Consider the following 20,717-nt stretch of genomic DNA (forward strand, 5'->3'; position numbering starts at 1 on the left):
ACAAATCTCTCTTAGCTCAGGTAATATTTTTAAGTGTCTAAAAACCGCAGTTTCTTATTTCTGTAACTATAAAGGAGATAAGATATGACAGGAGATGAATTACCTTCTTTCTTACACAAGAAAAATTGTGTTTGTAAACAGTGAATATTTGTTTTACTATTTTAAAAAGCTTTGAAAATATCTTTAACTCTACAATGACATAAAGGAGAATACATTTACCGAAAATATTCATTTTGGACTGTAATGACAGGAAACTGATCAGTACTCTGACATATATGTTGTATACCTCATGAAATAATACTAACTATTGCTTACCTAACCAGCTTCACATGGGTCTGAAATGACAGTTAAGAGTTATGGTGATGATCATTATAAGATGCTTTAGAACCAAAGACTATCATAAGCATAATGGCTGAGAGCCACAAAGGTATTTAGATGCCTAAAACTCAGACTTAAGCACCTAAATCCCAGTTCTGGCACCATTGCGATCCACAAAACTTCACCAAAATATATAGGCACCTCTGTTCCTGCCTCTGGGCATGCACACCAATCCTTCCCTCTAGGCATCCTGATGCTTATTTCCCATTTGAGCCCCAGAGCAATTCACGAACTGGGGGAAGATAGAGAGAGAAGGTGGTGAGGAAATATCTGTCATTGAGTCAACTTCTGTTGGTGAGAGAGACATGCTTTTAGGCTTACACAGAGCTCTTCTTCAGGGGGAAGATAGGCGTCCATCTGCATAAGTGGAGTGCAGGACTCAATCCAGTCCGCATGCTCAGAGGCCTTCTATTGGATTGGGTCCCATTCACAATCTAGCCACCTACCTTTATGACTTCTTTTACCCCAGTGGTCAGAGCACGTGTGTGGGATGTGGGAGATTCAGGTTCAATTCCCACCTCTCTGCCAGAGGAGGGAAGCAAGGATTTGAGCAGGGGGTCTCCCACCTCCTGGGAAGATTTTCTATCACTGAACTATGGGATATTCTTGGGGGAGGGGCGGCTCCCTCAATCTTCCTGTTGAAGCTGTCCCACTGTGGCTTAATAATGAAAGAGGGATTGGAACAGGGGGACCGGCCTGATTTAGGTGTAGTCTAAAAAGTTAGGTCAACCCAGCTACCTTGCTCGGGGGGTGTGAAAAATCCACAGGTAGTTAAACTGCCTAATCCCCTCTGTAGACAGCGCTAGATTGACAGAAGGATTTTTCTGTCAACCTAGCTACTGCCTCTTGGGGACCCCTCCTGTTGGTGGGCGAACCCCTGCTGTCAGCATAGGTACACTGAAGTAGAGAGAAGCCCTAAGTATTTATTGGTTTCAGAGTAGCAGCCGTGTTAGTCTGTATTCGCAAAAAGAAAAGGAGTACTAGAGGCACCTTAGAGACGAATCAATTTATTTGAGCATAAGCTTTCGTGAGCTACATGCATCCGATGAAGTGAGCTGTAGCTCACGAAAGCTTATGCTCAAATAAATTGGTTAGTCTCTAAGGTGCCACTAGTACTCCTTTTCTTTTTAAGTATTTATTGACAATGGAAGAGTCATGGGCCAGAGACAAAGAGAGTGAGGGAGAATGACTGTAGTCCATGGGCTAGGGCTGGTAGACGGGACACCTTGGGTCCAGTTCCCCTGCTCCAGTCCCTCTTCCATTATTGATCCACAGTGGAATAGCTTTAACAGGAAGATCAAGGGAACCCCACATTAGAATATCACATAGCCCAGTGATTAAAGAACCCTCCTGAGAGGTGGGAGAGACCCCTATTCAAATCCTTTCTCCCCCTCTGGCAGAGAGGGGGGAATTGAATCTGGGTCTCCCACATGCCAGATAAGTACGCTCACCGCTGGACTGAAAGGTATAAGGTGGGTGCCAGTGATATCACCTCCTCCTCTTGCTCTTTTGTGTGGCTCCTAACTCATTCCTGCAAGAAAACCTTAGGTGCCTAAGCCCGTCTGACTCCAAGTGCCTGGTTTCCATTCATGGATGGACCACTAAGTTCAGGGCAGGTCTACACTAGAAGGTGCTGCAGACCGCTGTCGCGCATCTGGTGAAGATGCTCTAGGCCGAGGGAGAGTGCTCTCCCATCTGCATCATTACTTCACCTCCGCGAGAGAAGGAATCTATGTCGGTGGGAGAGCACCTCATGCTGACATAGGGCTGGTGTGGACAGCGCTTGGGTCTCTGTAACTTGGATCACTCAGGGTGGGTGTCTTTTTCATACCCCTGAGTGATGTAAGTTAGATTGACTTAAGAGTAGACCTGCCCTTAGGCATCTATCTCAGAGAGAGGGGTGAAACGTAGCACACCCCTCTGGTTGGCATCTCCAAGACCCTTTGGCTAGCTTAGGTGACTCTGTGCCTACCACACTGGCTTTTTGTGGATTGCATTCTTAGGCACCTATTTCTCCCCTATCCCCATTCATTATATAGGGAGCCTAGGCACCTAATTTGGTATTGTGGATCTCTGTGTTGTTCCTATGATGTTCTAGGTGCCTAAATGTTAGGCTCTGTGAGGTTCAGTTACCTAAGTACCTTTCTGGATCCCACCCAACATGGGCATTCTGAATTAGCGAATGGTTAGACTTGGGCTCCACTAACCTACCAGGAATTGGAATCAGTCAAAGTAATCTTCTGTACTCTTGCTGTAAGATTTAACCTCGGACTATGGTTTCACAAGGTTTTGAACTGCACAATTCTAGAACACTGCAGGAGTTTCTCTAGTTACAGACATTACTTTTGTTATAAATATCCCACAAAATCAGCTTATTACAATGTTTTAAAGGCCTGAGTTCAGTTCTGGGAGTTTCCTCTCATCAGTCTCAGCCTGACGGACTCCTTTGCATCTTGCCTCACTTTTTTTAGCCATACCCCAGTTTTCTCCCATCAACAACTGCTTTTAATTCATACTCTAAAGTTCATGTGGGTGGCACCCTGCTGTAGAACTCCCATCTATACATTCAGCCTTTTTTAACCAACACTACAGTTTACCGGGGGCAGTGCTCTATGTTGAAGTGAATCCTGCCTTCAACTAGATGAGTTTCCTGTGCATTGTAGTCCATAATTCTCTTTGTAAACTAAACACCCAGTGGTGTTTTATTTTATCATATGTAATGCCCAAAACAATAACACCTATTTTGTTAAGATTTTAATACTTCTGCTTCTCTCACTTTGGGAAAGAAGAGCTACACTTCCCAGAAACAAGAGTGAGAGTGGTGGAGACAGGGTGTGTGGCAAGAAAAAGGATACAGAAAAAAACCCAAAGAACCAGAAAAATTATTCACTAAGGCCATGTCTACACTGCCACTTGTGCTGGCAAACTTATGTTGCTCAGGGGTGTGAAAAAACACCCCCATGAGTGACATAAGTTTTGTCGGCATAAGCGCTCATGTGCCCAGTACTATGTCGGGAGGAGAGCTTCTCCTGCTGACATAGCTACTGCCGCTCGTTTAGGTCGTTTTATTATGTCGACAGGCGAGCTCTCTTTTGTTGGCATAGAGTGGCTACACAAGTGATCTTACAGAGCTGAGCCGCTGTACATTTGCTAATGTAGACATGGCAAGAAATTAAGCTGTGAGATTTCCTCATATTGCAAATGCCAATATGTTAGAAAATGCCTTGAGAGCAACTTCACCTTAAATAGACTGGGGTAAACCCTGTTACCAAAAGCAAAGTGGATGAGGAACACTTTTCATTTGCAGCTTGAGCTTAAACCAAAATCACAAACATTCCTAAGAGTCAGATATTTCCATGCTTGATATTTTATTTCATCCCAACTAGTTGGAATCTGTCTCATTACATGTGATACAGACTTTTATTCAGGTAAAAAAGTGCAGATTTATTTTTTGATTGGGATTTTTTTTTTTAATTTCAGCTGGAAGAGAATTGGGTGAGCTCACTCAAAATTCACGATCTGTAGGAAGAAGAAAAGCCCAACATGAATGTCTCCTTTTCCTTCACTACACCCCCCCTATATTTTTCTTAGCCCTCCCCTCAACTCCTCTCAAAAAAAAAAAAATCTCCATGGCCTTTTCTCTAAAAAACAATCACAAGTTTGATCATAGCAAGACATTCATAGTTTCTTTGACCATCAGACTCTAACTCCAGCTTTGTAGGATACAGTAAGATTTTTTTAAAAGAACAAATATTGAGCAAAAGAAACATATCATACGGATGGGCTAATTAGTGAAGTATACTGTGGATTCTCAGCCTGGAGGTTGAAGTATTGCCAACCTCAAGCGTTAAAAAGCATGAATCAGCTCCCTTGACATCATGAGATTGTCTTAAATATTTGAGTTTTTTGTCAAATACAAATTTTGAGTTGTTTTAATTTGCTTTCTGATGTTTGAGGCTTTAGGGTCCCATATTTTCAAACTTTTCTCTGAGACATGACATTTAGAAACTTACCTTTCTTTTTATTTTGTTAATAAAGCTGCGATTTTCAAGTAATAAAATGACTCTATTAGCTGGGTCTTTAAGCAAAAGATTTTCAATAAAACTGAAGTGTTGGCAATAGTGGAGATTGTGATTGCTCTGCCTGTCCCATGTTACTAAATTAGCAGAGGGTCCTGGCATGGAAAACATTGAGAAGTGAAGTAGATGATGTGACTCCTTCTGAAACGTTTTAAAAGACATTTTGTATTTGGGGTACTTCTGGGGAAGCTTTAGAAATGAATTGTCTGACCAGTAAAGTCAAAGCTAAAAACATTGGTAGATTGCAGCAGATTGCAGTACCTGTCACATACCAAAGTATAAAGACTTCAATTTCTTGGAGGCAACCTTTTGGATGTACTGCCATTATGAACGCACATGGTGTGTGTTCTTTATTAACACGGTGAAGATATATTGCCTCCACCAAGGAACTGATTTTATACCGTGTATAAATGGCTTGTCTCCATTGGTAGTCTGCGGTTAATAGAAACATCATCTTTCTGAGTTTTTCCAGCGGGGCAAACCGCTCCCATCATACAACTGAATGAAAGGTGGCTGCCGTGAGTTGCCACTGCCCGGGACCTGAGCTAGAACTTAAGACCCACAAACATCTTGCCACTGCCAGCAACCTTGCAGAAGGCAGAGTCAGCCCGACCGAAGCAGAATTCTCCCAGCAGTGGACCATGTGACAACTACACGTAGGGTGACCAGACAGCAAGTGTAAAAAATCGGGATGGGGTGGGGAGTAACAGATGCCAATACAAGAAAGAGCCCCCCACATCTGGACTATCCCTATAAAATCGGGACATCTGGCCACCCCACCTACAGGGAGGGACAGACCTCCAGGGGCGAGCTGGGACTGTGCACCTGCGCCTCAGGGCAGCCCAACGGCTGACAGGTGTGACGCTTAAAGGGCAGCGCATCAGCCTCGCTGGCATTGAGGTGCACTTGGAATGGCGGGTGTTTTTGAGGCTGTCTTTGCTGCAGCCCAGTTTCACGCCCAGAAGGAGGGTGGGGGGGGGCTCTCTGTGTAGCCATCCTGCCCCCCTCAGAGGGAGAGAGATCAGGCTGGATCCCTTGCCATCAATGGCCGCCTAGGCCTCTGGGCCGCAGAGAGGCCCGAAGCCCCCCGGCCGGCTCCATCGCTCCCCCGCCCCCATCCCTCACCCCACCCGGCTCAGCTACTCTCCAGGCCCCCCCCGCTTCCCGGCCGGCGCGCAGGCGCAGAGCCCTTCCCCCTGCCGGCGGGGCGAGCTGCGCGCAGGCGCCCTGGTGACCGCCTGCCCGCCCGGCGGTGTGTGTGTGCGCGAGAGAGAAGATGGCGGCGGCGGGGGCAGCAGCGTGAGGAGCCGAGCGGACGCCGAGCTTCCCATTGAAGCGGGGGCGCCATGGCCTTAAACAGCGCCCAGGTACTGCCCAGCCCCGGGGCCCGCCGGGCGGGGGGTGGCGGGGGAGCCTGGCCCGGCCCGGCCCGGAGGGGCTCTTTGGCCCCGCCGCCTCGCCGGCCCAGGGGAAGCATGCTGCCCGGGACTAGGCCCAGGGTGATTCTGCAGCCTCATTGAATCTCCTCAGGGGAGTGGCGGGCCCTGAATGCCCCGGGGCGGGGGGGTGGCTGCCCTCACGCCCGCCAGCCTGCCTGCTCTGATGTGGAGAAGGGACCCTGGCCTTAATCGCAGGCGTTTCACTGCGGGCTGGTGCGGGGAAGGGGCGGCCTCCTGGGTGTCCTTTGCGGGATGTTGAGATTCCTCCTCCCTCCAAGCTTGGGCGGGCGCGGGGGGAGGGAGGCTAATGGGCTTTTTGCGGGGAGGGGAAGTGATTCTATAATGGACAGGGAATAAGGAGTTTGGGGATTAATTTGGGTTTTTCCCTCTTCCCAAACAAACCGTAGTGCATACGCTGCAAAGGGCTGAGTAACGAGATTAATATGGGCTGCGATGTGTGCGAAAATCTCCGTGTGTGTGTGTGTTAAACCAAGCAAGGTATCAGTGCAGGGAATAAAAATCCTGCATTTGGGATGTGTGTGTAATAAACCAGCCAAAATATCTATGCAGGGAATAAAAATCCTTAGCTTAGCTAGGAAAGGAAAATCCTAGCTTAGCTAGGAAAGTTAGCACTTGAAGGAAAGTTAGCACATGAGGCTTGATTCTTTGGTCCAATCTCTAAAGCGTTAAAAAAAAAAAGGGGGGGGGGGCAAATGATTGTATGGGACAAGTTGAACATTCATCGCTTTGCGTGTGCAAGTTTTGTCCCCAATCAAAGTTTTGGGGAATCAATATGCTGTATTGGCAGATGTGTATTTTAAAAAACGAAGTTTTATGCTTGATCAGATTAAGCATAATAGAAATAATAATAATATGCTGTTTTACTTCTTGAAAAAATATTTTAAGAAAATTAAAGTGTTTAGCGCAACGTGATAATGCATTAGTTGTGTGGCATATTTTTCTGAAAGTCATTCATCAAAGTGTTTGTGTAGTAAAAGTAGTGAATTAATGGTGATGGCTGTGCTTTTTTTTTTAAAGCCAAGAGTATACTTCTTGTCAGTCTTGATTTTTGAGATGGCTGTTTTTGTTTATACTTGAGTGCTGGAGGCAATTGGTCTGTGTGGCCTGTTTATCTGGTTTTAATATTTATAATAAAACATAATGGTTACAAAGTATCTTACCTTTAACTTCGTCTGTAAGCAGTCTGTGGGAATTAATATAGTTTTGTTTTTCACGTGATTGATCAGTATATGATATTGAACAAACAGAATACAACACATACCATAATGAAAATCGAGAGAAACTCAAAGTTAAGCTTTAAAGATTTTTGGACTCCCTTCTACCCCATCCCCAAGTGAGTAAAATGAGCAGGTGCAGTGCAAAAGACAGAAGTTCGGATTTTCTTGATGGAGAATGAGACTTTTTTTGCATTGATGCTTAGTTCATTAAGTCTCTCTTTTTTTTTCTGCAAAGAAAAAGCACACAACTGATGATTTACCTTTATGTTGTAGCAGTTAAAGTGGATTATACATGCAGCTTTGCTCTTTTTCTAATATACATTTTTCACAGTGAGTATCTTCAAGGCCACTTAATCAACTGTGGGTAGCACTATTGTTAGTGTGACTATTCTGTAGATAAAGTGAAGCATGTAAGTCTTTGCAGGATCAGGACTGAAGTTTGTGTATCCTTCGGAAAATGAACTTGCAGATTTTTATTTTTTTTTAAATCAATCATCTTGGCACTTTACAATTTTCATTTGCTGATATTTGTTTATTCACTGTCACTCATTACTTCTGAAGATACTCTAGTTTTTTAAATGTTTGCTTAAAACTCTTATGAGCATGTACTGTTATAATCCAGTTTTGCATATTGTTTTTATTCTGGCATCACTGTAGGTGCAAGTGATAGTATTTTACGATAGCATGCTTTAAATGTTAAAGGAGGAAGAGAATATTATTTGGGAGAAAATAAATTTGAGTTTATCCTCAGGACTGCTGTTCCCAAAAGGAGATCCTGAAGAGAAAAAGTTCTTTACATACTCTTGGGGTGGGGTGTGTGTGGAAATGTAATTTTAGATGTAGATGTGATGGGTTTTTTAGTGAGAGTATGTTTTGATATGACTTGTCTGTTAGTATGAGACTATTATATCACATTGCTGATTTATTAACACATTATGTGCATACCATCATGAAGAGACCCAGTAAAGGTGTAAAGCATTTATTTTTCCATGTGACTATGAACTAAATTTGTTTATCTTGATTGAGAAATATTTGTCTCCAAGGAAAAGTTCTTCTGATTCTCTGACTGTTTTGGGAACCATGAAACATGCAGTCTGTTTTCAGCAGAGCAATGTCATCATCCAGAGAGTTTAACTTTAATGGAATGGAGAAAGTGTATACACTGGGCTTTAATTCCATGTTTACTATATTTTTATTTCTGTTAAAGTGATAGTATATGCCATTTTTAAAGGAGTATCTTGAAATGACAGTTTTGACAACGTGCTGTACAAAATGCATTTCAGAATATCCCAATATAATTCAAATATACTTGTCACTTTTCGTTTTTTTATTTAATCAAGCTATTTCATAATCATTTTAATCAAACACTTAAGTATAATAGAGTGACAGGAGTGTTTATGGGCGTGTACTTCTGAGCACATTTAAAATCTGTTAGGTTTTTTTTTCTCTCTTCAAAGACAGAACTTGAAATAAACCTGTTGCATCACTGCTGGAGTCCTGTATACTATTACCGGTATTAAGCTTTGTTTTAACATTAGCTGTGTTTGAAACTATATTACATTAAGAGACTTTAAAAAATCCTACTCTTAAAATAAAACAATTTTCATTCTTCAGCAAATGTTAGAAGTTTCTTTATTGGCAGTATTAATACACAGTGCTAGTCATGAATGCTAGGAACAGCTCCTATTTCTGTTTGTTTTCTTTATCTTTTTAGGTGGAATTAGTTGTATGACAAACTTCACGCATAAACCTTGTGAAAACAAATTAAATGGGGAAAGGGATACAAAAGTGGGATGAATCATTGCTTGCTTGCTTGTTCTTTGACAAGATTAATTTAGTGTTTTAGAAGTAACTAGAAGGAAATTTGTAACTTTTTTGGTTTGCTGCCCCCCTTCCAAAAAAAAAAAAAAGTCTAGACTACAGTACTGTTTCAGAGACCTTTTTTTACAATTGCTATTGCAATTTGCTTATTTACTGACTTTTGTAGTGTCAGTTTAGGGAGCCTGTTTGTTGCTTAGACACACTGCTACCTCCATCATGTAACTATTAAAAGTAATTCTAAAGTTGAAGAGGGGGGGAAAGTGATGCTTTTGCATATAGGTAAAGTATGCTGTTCAGTTTCTATTTGTTATGATACATGTGCAGCATGCTGTGTCATACAAAACAGACAGATCTGTTTGTAATAGAACTTGCTGGCCTTGGGCCATTGGATTATAGTCATTTGTCACTTTAATGCCATTTCAGCAATGTAGATGTTCATTTACAAAGAATTACACATGCTAGAACTGCAGTTTTTCTTCTTAGTGGAAGTGCTTTATTTGTGACCATTTAACATACAATTTAGGATTAAGGAACATTGTACAGAACAAAGGTACTTCATAGTAGAAAAACCTCATGGTATATTTAGATACATTTTAAAATTGGGATTAGAAATCCATATTTCTGTTCTGTTTAATTACTAGTTTCTTATTTTAGTGAATAGGACTGTACAGACCTTTTGGGTGATATTACCAGTGGTGGGTCAGTGTTTTCTGGGGTGGGCGAAGGAAGGGGACAAGGGGTAGAACCTTTTATTTTCCCATTTTGTCTAAATAGTATAATAGGATTATACTGTTTTAAATTACCTAAAAGATATAACTTTGTACAAATCAAAGTTATTGCTAATATGTAGATTTGTTTGTTAAAATTAGTTGAGTTATTGTGCTAGTGAAGCACAGCAGTGTGTGTTTGATTATTAGGTACAGCAGTCTTAATACCTAGTTTATTTGGAACATCCTAACATCACCATTGTATTCTGGAGTTCTCTACTTCGCTGGGGCTTGAAATAGCCCAAATTAGTTAACCTTCAGAGCATGCTGCAAGGCCTCTTTTTTCTCCCTTGCTTAAACGGAGATGGGTAAGGCTGGGTGATCCTTGGGAGATTGTCTTGGAGGGGCTTATTAAAATTCTGCTTATACTGTTGTGTGTTCAGGAATGCATTTTTAAAAGACTGTCGAGCCTACTGTGGATTTTTATTTTGTAGTATAGGAGAAATTGAAATAAATGTTCAATAACACTTTGTGAAAATGACACTGGTTGTAGATATTAATCATGTAAGCAGTGATGTAAATCTAAGGAGGATGTGGTTGTGGAATCAATTTCATAATATACGTTAAAATTTAATTATCTGAGAATCAATAATAGTTTTCTATTCTGTAGCTATGTTTTATTTTGATAAGTGTTGGGGATTGGCCCAACTATTTTGGAATTCAGATAATAAACTTTAAAAAGGATTGCCAGTCTGCGGTTCACTATTGTATCTTGTTACCTGTGCACCTCTCTCTGCTGCCACTAGTTTGAATATTTGGGTAATTCATTTGAATGGATTGTTGTGATCTTCCTGTACAGCACATCATGAAGCTAGGGCAACATTGTCGCTTCGGAAAAGGGAAAAAAAGTACTAAAAGTTTATTGTTTAAATACTTTTAAAGTGGGGAAGAGGATCTGGAGGCCTTCAAAAAGAGGGAGGAGAAGAATTTTATAGGAAAGCTCTCTGTATAAAAAAATTCTAGTTTCCAAACTTCCCCTAAAGGTAATGTGTGGGGAAACATTTTAAAAAAACTTATGAAAGGATTGAGTTCCCTCCAATAATAGTGTGCATGGTAGATGCTTTTTAGGGTATTGTTTTGTTGGAACTGGGCTAAATATCCTAGAATCACAACAATAGTGCAATGCGATCTGTATTCCCTGAGTACAGTGGAAAGGATTTTTCATTTCATACATCACTTAAAATTTACTGCAGTAATTTCACAAAGTTGGGGCATCTCCTCTTAACTCAGTTCTTTTCCCATTGAAAGCTACATATTTGTCATGGATTTACCAGTATTATTACAATCCATATTAGAGTAAAGAAGCTGTACATCCTTCACACACACAACTTTATTTGTGGTGAAAATCACGGCGTTGAAAACTCCTTGTGGTTGTTTCTCTGCAGACATCAAAACAATTTTTAATCCAAAGCAGTACCTAGTGAAAAAAGGCCATTGTTACCGTGATATGTATTTTACTGTTTTGCCATAGGCAGAGCATTGATCTTTACATATTGTGAAACTTAAAGATTGTTTATCCACCTCATGCTTTTATTTTTAACAGTTTAACAAAATACTAATACAAACTTATTCAAGTCTTCAAATGCAGTATGTGGTCACCAGAAACTTACACTTTTGTTTTTAAAGCTACTGCATTTTCTTTTGCCCCCAAGGCATAGATCCTGCACTGCAGGATTGAAATCTTGCTGCACATGCACTTTTTTACTCTGCCCTCAATTGTTTTTTGGCCAGTTGCCTGGCCCAGTACAGGTCTGAAATAAGGGAACAGATTCAGAGCCAGCCACACTTCCAGTCTTGCGAGGCAGGAGGTAATGGGATCAGAACGCAAACACAGGGAAGTGAGGTGTTTGTAAATTTTTGCATGGTGTAAAAGTACCAAATTATTCTAGAAAGGGCATGGGGTGGAGTGAAGAGAGAGAGGAAAAATGAATTGTTTAATTTTAAGGTGGAGGTTGGATTTGTTTCAGCTGCCTGCCTAATGATATTTGTTTTACAGTAGCACTTATAGGCTTCAACCAAGAGAGGCACTGTAGCGAGACACAGTAAAAGACAGTGCCCAACTTTAAAAAATTACAGTCTGAATAGATGAGCTGGACAAAGGGAGGGGGAAACAAAGGCATATAGCAGTAAAGTGACTTGTAGTACAGCAGGTTAGTGGCTGAATTGAGGGTAGACTCTGGATCTCTTGAGTCCCAGTCCAGTGCCCTATCCACTGGACCATGCTGCCTGTAGTAGTGGTGTCTGATTGGACTAGTAATAAGAAAGTGAGAAATAATGACCCTGTAGAATGGAAATCCTCACTCCCTCTCATCCCTTGTCTCCTCCAAAAAAAAAAAAATGTAAACCACTGCTGTTTGAATTTCTGGTGTGTGATCTATTACTATTCACTGAAGTAAAATCCTAATGTAAGGTGTATTGAAAATCAAATTAAAGTTATAAATCTTTTAAAAGAATTATTTAAATTATGTGCCCATCCACCATCAACTGAAAGAGCGTAAGACAGAAAATAAATATAAATTAACATTTACACAATTTAAACATTTTTGTATTGTAGTAGGGGAGAACTGATTTTACTGACAACTTCTTGGGATTACACGCCACAACAACAATAAAGTACATAATAAAACCATACAAGAGTGAAGAGGAATAGTCCAGTTTCAGAATATAAAAAGTAAAACTGTAAGAGTAAAATTTGCTTAGTCACCCAAGTTCCAGTCTGTCTTGGCAAGGTTGTCTTTTATTCACAAACAAAATTGGATTCTGGTGGTCACCTCTGCTACTTAGATAGGCAGCTCCCTAGCAAAATTGGTTTAAGGCACCTCCGAAAGAAGAGCTTACCTTAAGGTGCCTGAGATACCATAATGTTGCCAGGAGCCCACTCCCCCAAGTTTGCTTTGTTAGGGTAAAGATAATGAACATGTTATCATGATTAGTACCTGTGGTTATTATATAGAGGCCATTAAGGGTGATTAGTGTCATTGCTGGGGTTTGTTGTTATCCTCAGAATAAACGTTCCACAGAATTGTTACTTATATCAACCATGAAAGCAGTGTAGTGCAGAGTGCTAATTAAGTTATTCTGAAAGTATTCTTTCAGTTGATTTTTCACTTCATGTAGTTTCTATCAAAAGCCTTCTTTGGGCTATAGCTGTCACATTGCCTATTCTTACTTTTTTTCATATTCTAAACCTTTCTTAAGCAGTGCACAAATACAATTTAAGGCACACTGAGGTTTCATTTTTCATATCACCACTGAGTGGACTAGCAATCAGAATGGAGAGTGTGTTATCGACACTACAAAATCCAATCTTCCAGTCAGCCAGCTTGCCTTATCGATCTCTCTTCCAACCCAAGTGTCACCAGGAACAACAGTTTTATGATCAGAGCAGAGGTTGCCAGACTCTTTGCTTGTGTGGCCCACATTTTAATACAAAGATAGTCTCATCGATCTCCTGTTCCTTTACATTACTGTGGATGACATCCCCTTTGGTTCATGATGGCATAATATCTGGTGGTGGCTACAGCAGTTGCCTACATGGAAAAGTATTATTAGGAAAGTATATCCTGTTTGAAGCTGTATCTTGTGCCAGTTTAACAGCTGGAAATATGGAGGAGTCAGCAGTATATGTCACTTGGCTTTCTGTGGGCCACCAGCAAGTGCTCCACAGACCCCAGCTTTGGACTATCTTGATTGTGTTGGGAAGACTTCAATGTGATCAACTTACTGCACAAGTTGCAGTGACAGTTTGGAGCCACAAGTGTTTAAGCAAGACTTTGCACACCATGCTTTGTACATTATTTGACAGTGCTTCATAATGACTTTTTGCATGATAGCCACTGTTTAAAATGTTATTAATTGTAGGCATTTTCTCATCTAATGAAGGCCGGAAAATAACTCTTCTAAAATCAGTTTAAGCACAAGGCTCAGTACACCCCATATACTTCAGGAGCAATCAAAAGTTGTACATACTGATCGTTGGCAAGCATGAAATCAGAAAAAAAGTTTATTCACTGAAGCCTTATTAGTTTAGTTAGTATCCTCCAACTACTTGAACTAGTGTTGTGTAAGTAACAATGTTAGTGATTCTTGTACTGCTGTTTATGAAATAACTGTAGATCTTGCTAGGAGGTCTTTTTAAAAGTGGATTTGAAACCACAGGAGAAAAGGACTATGCTGACTTCACAGTAGTAAGATTAAAATATCCAGAAATCTGAATTATGGTTTTGAAGCATTGTGGCTGCTTTACCACTAATAGCATTTTAGATATCACTATCTTAGTAAAAAGAAAAGGAGTACTTGTGGCACCTTAGAGACTAACAAATTTATTTGAGCATAAGCTTTCGTGAGCTATAGCTCACTTCATCGAATGCATTCAGTGGAAGAGAAGTTAAACTTGATAAAGATGATAAACTGAGTTGTCTGACATTTCCAAAATCTAGTCCTCTCCATTTCTTACATTCTTATTGGAATGTGCAAAAGGCACTAGAAAGCTCTCAAGACAAATAAATTCCTATAAGAAAAACATAAAGGAAGAGTTTAATATGCCAGAAAGTTACAAAAGTGGACACAGTTTGTATACATTAAAATAGTTAGGCTTTCTACACTACAGTGTTAGGTAGGTGTAAGTCACTTTGTGTCAGTCTATTTGTGCATGTGTCTGCACTCACATTTGTCTCCAGCCGATGTAAGCAGCCTTTTACAGCAAGGCAGTAAAACCACCTTCCCGAATGGCATAGAGCCATGGTCAACCTACTGAGGTTGACACAGTGGAAGTATAGATGCTGCATGACTTGTCGACCCTACCTGTCCACCAACAGATGTTCCACCATGCCCAATTCCATGCGACAGTGATCACTCTGGTCACATTTTTAAACTTGGCTGCCCAGGGGCTAGAGACTGGAAACTGCTCCCTCTTTAAATTCCTTGTGTTTTTGAAATTTTTTTTCCATGATTGTTCACCTTGTTCAGCACACCTAGCAGCTCACCTTTTGTTGTGTGCAGCTGCCCAACCATGCTCTCAGGCCTTGTCTACACTACTGCTTAAGTCAGTATAAGTTACATTGCTCAGGGGTTTAACCTCCTGTCCCCGAGCAATGTAACTTACATCACCTTAGTGCTGTGTCAGTGGAAGGCGCTCTCCCATTGACTTATTGCATCTTCACCAGACCTGCTAAATTGACGCTGCTGCATCGATTACAGTGGCACCGATTTGGCACAGTAGTGAAAACAAGCCCTAAGAGAGGTACTAGACATATTCTTGCCTGGAGCAGACCGGAAGTATTGGATCTCTTGGACCTGTGAGGAAAAGAGGCTGTGCCACGCATAGCTACAGCCCAGCCATAGAAACATTGACATCTACCAGCAGGTTGTATGGGGGATGCAGGCGGAGGGGTATGACAAGGATCAGCAGCAATGTTGTGTGAAGGCGAAGGAATTTTGTCACAATACCACGTAGATCTTGTGCTGTGCTGCAGACCTATCACTTCTCTAAGGAACTGCATGCCATACTTGGCAGAGACCCCACCAGCATCCTGCAGAGCACCATGGATATGTTGGAAGACTGAGACAGAGACTCCTCCAATGAACAGCCAGGGCTGGGTGGGAGGAGATGTGGCAGGGGACTCCAGCCATGCAACGATCCAAGACCTGTTTGAGACGCCTCCACAGTTTAGCCAGTCCCGCCAGGCAAGTGCAAATGAGCCTGATGAAGGGGAAAGGAACTCTGGTAATTCTGTGCATGCAATTTTCCTTATAGTATTTAAATGTAAAGATGGTGCCCAGCCTATCCACATGTTGACAAGACAAAATGTGAAGCTATTTATGTACAGAGGGATAAAAGATCTCTTGAGAGATCGTGATTAAACTTTCATGGAGATGCGTTGCAGTCTTTTCCCAAAAGTTACTAGGAATGTCTATCTTATTTCTTCCTCCTCAATAGGATAGTTTCCCACACATCTCTGCAGTGAGTTTGGCTGGCAACATTGCAGTAAACAGGCTGGCAGCTTTGGGATGCCAGTAGCAGCTGTGTTCTATGTTCCTTTGTGACCCTTGGGAGTGGGAGATCAACTAAAATCACCACCTCCAATGAAAAACAGTGCTAGTATTCAGTGCCATTGTCCTGTATTCATACCCATGCGATAGGGACCAAAATTATATAGCTTCATGCAATAGAAAATCCTTCTGCACCCTTTCCTTGCCGTTGGGAGACATACTCATCGTGGCTGGGGTTGGAGAGCAGTACTGTGTTGAGTTGCTCCAAAACTGAAGTGTCAATAAGCATTTCTTAATAAAATTGTTTATGGAAATAAGGGAAAGGAGTTTTGAAACATTCCCCTTTCCCTTGTGACTTTAAATCCAATGGTACGTATGTCTGTTTTTTATCAGCAGCTTCTGGCATGGCTGCCTTGAGGGGTGCTCCCTCCATGCCTGCAGAACGTCTAGCCCTGAGGATGAGAAAGAAGAGGACTAGGGAGGACGTATTCTGTGAGATTCTGAAAGCCAATGCTGCATCGAACTGTAAACTAAGGACTTGGAGGGCCAGTATGACTGACAGTATGGACAAAGACAGGACAGGAAAAAGTCTAGAAGCCCCAGCAGGAAAAGGAGAGGGAGATGCACCAGGACATAATGGGGCTTCTCAGGCAGCAAACCCAACTGCTGCAGACACTGCTTGGCCTGCAGATCCAAAAATCCTGGACTCTCCACCTTTTGCTATCCTTGGGGTACTCCATGGTTGCTGCTCCCTACACCACTCAACGTAACGTGGGATCATGGGTTGCATTCTTATCCCTACCACTCCACTCCAGAGGACATCAAAGAAAGCCACAGCTTCCCATACGCTGACCTGTGAGAACCACAACTGGTGCACGTGTAGCCACAATGGACTACCTTTGTGTACTCAAATGAACACAATTTTAAATTTCCTAATTTTAAATTTTCACTCTGTTCAGTTATATTAAAAACTTGTATAACATTGGCTGTGGATTTTTTTTTAACATTGATTTTTCCTGCCCTTTTTTCCACTCTATAAAGTTCTGTTTTTGGAGACTCAAATTATCTTTATTCACAACAAATATTGCAGAGTGCATAGCAGTCATCAAACCAAATAGTAAATACACATTGAGCACCGCAGACTTCATAGCTTCACTGAAGCACCCAGACATGTTTTGTAACTGTACAGCAAGCACCCCAGAATTCATAGCAGCACTCCAAGCTCCAGGTTCAGAAAACACTCCAGCATAGAACACTACTGTAGCTGACAGTTAAAGTGCTCTTCCAAAGCCTCTGTCAACTGCATAGCTCCATGTTCAGCTCTTGTAATGCCCCTTATATCTGGCTGTTCCAAGTCAACAGGCAGGTTCTCCACTTCCACCCTACTGACAGCTTTCCCCCTTTTGCCTCACACGTTTTCCAGGAGGCAACATGTAGCTATAATCATTGGTCTGTTTTTCTCCCTGAGATCCAGTCTAGTGAGTAAACACTATTAGCTTCCCTTCAGTTTACCAAAAGCACATGGAACAGTCATTCAGCAGCTGCTCGAGCCAATAGTTGAATCTTTCCTTGGTACTGTCGAGATGATCAATGTAGGGCTTCATGAACAAGGTGCAGGCTGGGTCTCCCAGAGTTACTGTTGGCATTTGATTATTGCCAATGGTAATTTGGCGGTTGGGAAGTGTATCCCTGCTTGCAGCTTCCTGAACAGTCCTGTATTTTTAAAGATGCACGCATCATCCACTTTCCCTGAGCAGCCCGCGTTAATATCAGTGAAGCTTCCCTGATGCTACTTTTCTATGGTTATGCAAACATTGGGGGATCATTTGCTGTTGATGTACTCTGGGGCAAGGTGGGCTGGTGCCAAAATTAGGGATATGCATGCCATCTGTTGCCTTACCATAGTTTTGGAACCCCATTGCTCAAATCCATCCACTGTGTCTTGCACATTGCTGAGAGTCACAATCCTGCATAGCCATGTTAATCGTCTCCTGCTAACTAATCACATGACAATGGACCCTAATTTGAATTTTCCGACTCCAAAATGATTTCCCACTGACTGGTAGCAATTTGATGTTTCAAGCTTCCAGAGTGTGATTGTCACTCACTTCTCCACTTTCAGTGCAGCTCTTATTTAGATGTCCCTGCGCTGAAGGGCTGGGGTGAACTTGGGGCACTGATTCAGGCATTTGGCCTTTCACATTCAGAATTTATGCAGCTACTTCTTGTCATCCCAAACATGCATTATGATACAATCCCACCAGTCAGTGCTCATTTCTCAGGCTCAGAAGTGGCATTTCACCATTTGCAGCTGTGCAAGAATGCCACCAACAACCTTAAATTGTTTTTCACTGTGTCCCTCAGCAAACTGTCCTAGAAGAAATCCTCATAGCCCAAGTTGTTGAAATACTTCCTGGTGGTCTGCAAACACAGGAGAATTGTGTGTCCTGTATTTGCAACATTTATGATAATAGCCCAGAGCTCTGTGGGCTCCATGCTTGTCAGGGATCATAGAATCATAGAATATCAGGGTTGGAAGGGACCTCAGGAGGTCATCTAACCCAACCCCCTGCTCAAAGCAGGACCAATCCCCAATTTTTGCCCTGATCCCTAAATGGCCCCCTCAAGGATTGAACTCACAACCCTGGGTTTAGCAGGCCAGTGCTCAAACCACTGAGCTATCCCTCCCCCAGATAGCTCTGTCATCTTGGATGACAGAGACCAAAAAGTGTTTTGCAGGTTTGTAGGACTTCTATTAAAAAAAAGTGAGAAAATTATCGGATATGGATGGAATTATGGGGTGGAGTAAGTAGAATGCTGGAAACTTTACCACTAGCTCCCAGAGATCACTGGGCAAGTCATTGCTATCCCATAAAACATTGCAAAAATATCTCAAAAGGCATTGTACTGGATGTCAGCGCTTGCCATACTGCGTTACCTACCTGTGGTACATGGCACTTTACATCAACACAAGCACTCCTGGTGATTATGTGCAGCTCCAATGCAAGCAGCCAAGTATGCACGTACCTGAGCAATACATAAACTTTGGCATCTATATGGCAACATAAATTGCATCGACCAAAATTTATAGTGTAGACATGGCCTTAGAAAATTAGATTTAAAGCCCGTAAAACTTAGTTAGTAGGGGTCTTTCATAAACTGTTAAGCTAGCCCCCCCCCATACAAACACATTTTTTTTTAAACAGACTGCCATGTTTTTTATTGATAAACCCTGAATATGTTAGTAACTTTATATTATCCTCTTGTAACTTGCAACATTGTTTAATCTCTTGTTGGCACTGTCAGTGTTTAACAAATAGGCATTCACTACATGTTTAGGGGAGAAAGAATCCCAGCTCTGCTATTAGACTATGGAATTTTCTCCCAAGGGAAGTAGTAAAACCCCTATCGTTCGGGCCATTTAAAATAGAGAAAGCTTTTGTAAATGCACGTTAGTAAACGTGCAGTAGATAAAGATACTGCACTGACCATAAGATAAGAAATTTAGTAATTATTTAAGCCATCGCTAACTTTAGTCAAGCTCCATACAGCATCAAGATAAGGAAGAATATAAGGGTTCTCTGATAATCAAAGTGCTGTTTGCATTGCCAGACTCCCCTCCAATTTTTCAGGCCAGGTATCTCATCCTAGAATTAGGAGTGTAAACAAAGTTAGTGAAAGAGTAAATCCCACTTTTGTATTAATAGATCCATAGCAGTATATCCCTTAAAAAGCAAAATACTTCCAAAGCAAAATACTACACTGCAAACAGTTCTTCCCCTTAGAGAGAGAGGATGAGAATCAACATCTCGTGATAGATGTTGGTCATGTTGCTTAATGCATCACTGGAAGATGCTTGGATACTGTGGTGATAAGAGCAGTGTAAGAACCTACATAGAATTACACCCACACAGACTACAAACTATGTGATAAGAACATTAAGATTGCAAAGTCAAGCACTCAAAAAGTTAGGAACTGCCCCCGTGGATTGATTTAAATCACAAGCAGGAAACCTCAATTTAAATAATAAATTTTAATCTTGTTTTGCATTTGTAATTTTTAGTTATTTTCCAAAAGAGATGTCGATTCCTATTGGGTGGTATAATTTGGTATTACTTGTTGCAGACCAGGGAGGTTATATCTACACATTTTATTTAAACAATTATATAGCTTAACATACATTTATTTCGATTCTTATTTTTTATTAGAAAATTATGAATGATGCATTTCTTATTTACTAGATTAAATTCTTACTTATGATTTGGGTCAAGCTGCATTTGGGTGGAAGTTGAGATTCAATTAAAAATGGACAAAATTCCATTTTAAAGTTGTTTTTATTAGTTCAATAAAACTACCTTGAAAGCGCTAGGTACATAAGAGAAAAACAAGTTTATCAAAACATGTTTGCTTTTAGAACTAACTAAAATATAGGTAGTTAAATAAAGGAAGTAGTATGTGTAATTACTGAATTGGACTGGTGTTTCTATTCACCACATCCTTCAGGATTTTAGAATTGGTAGAGTTCATCTTCTTACCCTTCATTTTTATTCATAGGATGAATAGGTTGAAGAAAAATAAGCTTTTTTACTGCTTTTTCAACTCCCAGTTGGTTTTTCAGTTTTGAGTGAACTAGTTGTTGAACTGAACTAACTGAATAAACTGAAATGAGGAAAATAATCTCTCTGTACCTGCAGAGCAGGCTACTGTAATCAAAAGATGGTTTAGCACTTCCACAGAGTCTGATTCTAGGTGCTTTGCCAGTGACTTCCACCAATTACAATCCATTACAATCTACATACCACACAGACTATGCTGACAGCTTGTGCCACACGCTCTCAAAGAAACTGCAGAACCACCTGATCAACATCCTCTACAGCAAACAGGGAAAGATTAAGAATGAGCTCTCAAAACTGGATACTCTCATAAAAAACCAACCTTCCACACAAACCTCCTCATGGCTGGACTTTACAAAAACTAGACAAGCCATTTACAACACACACTTTG

General features: G+C 41.2%; 1 protein-coding gene and 1 long non-coding RNA gene across 5 annotated transcripts in view; both read left to right on the forward strand.

Annotated features, from left to right (window-relative positions):
• Nucleotides 1-5,271: 5,271 nt before the first annotated feature.
• USP10 (ubiquitin specific peptidase 10) overlaps nt 5,272-20,717 on the forward strand; it is a 75,669-nt gene continuing 60,223 nt past the window's right edge. Inside the window, exon 1 of one of the 4 annotated variants that reach the window (XM_037878224.2) lies at nt 5,272-5,824. In XM_037878224.2, the coding sequence (XP_037734152.1) occupies nt 5,804-5,824 (21 nt within the window). In that variant the 5' untranslated portion in view covers nt 5,272-5,803. The remainder of the gene's footprint in view (nt 5,825-20,717) is intronic. The other 3 variants (XM_037878225.2, XM_037878226.2, XM_037878227.2) reach the window with 3 other exon arrangements.
• On the forward strand, nt 5,846-16,695 carry LOC122462603. Its single transcript, XR_006285282.1, has 2 exons — nt 5,846-5,956; nt 16,110-16,695. It is a non-coding gene; the product is annotated as an uncharacterized LOC122462603 (long non-coding RNA).

The sequence above is a fragment of the Chelonia mydas genome, chromosome 12 (genome assembly GCF_015237465.2).
Source record: "Chelonia mydas isolate rCheMyd1 chromosome 12, rCheMyd1.pri.v2, whole genome shotgun sequence".
Classification (NCBI taxonomy): Eukaryota; Metazoa; Chordata; order Testudines; family Cheloniidae; genus Chelonia; species Chelonia mydas.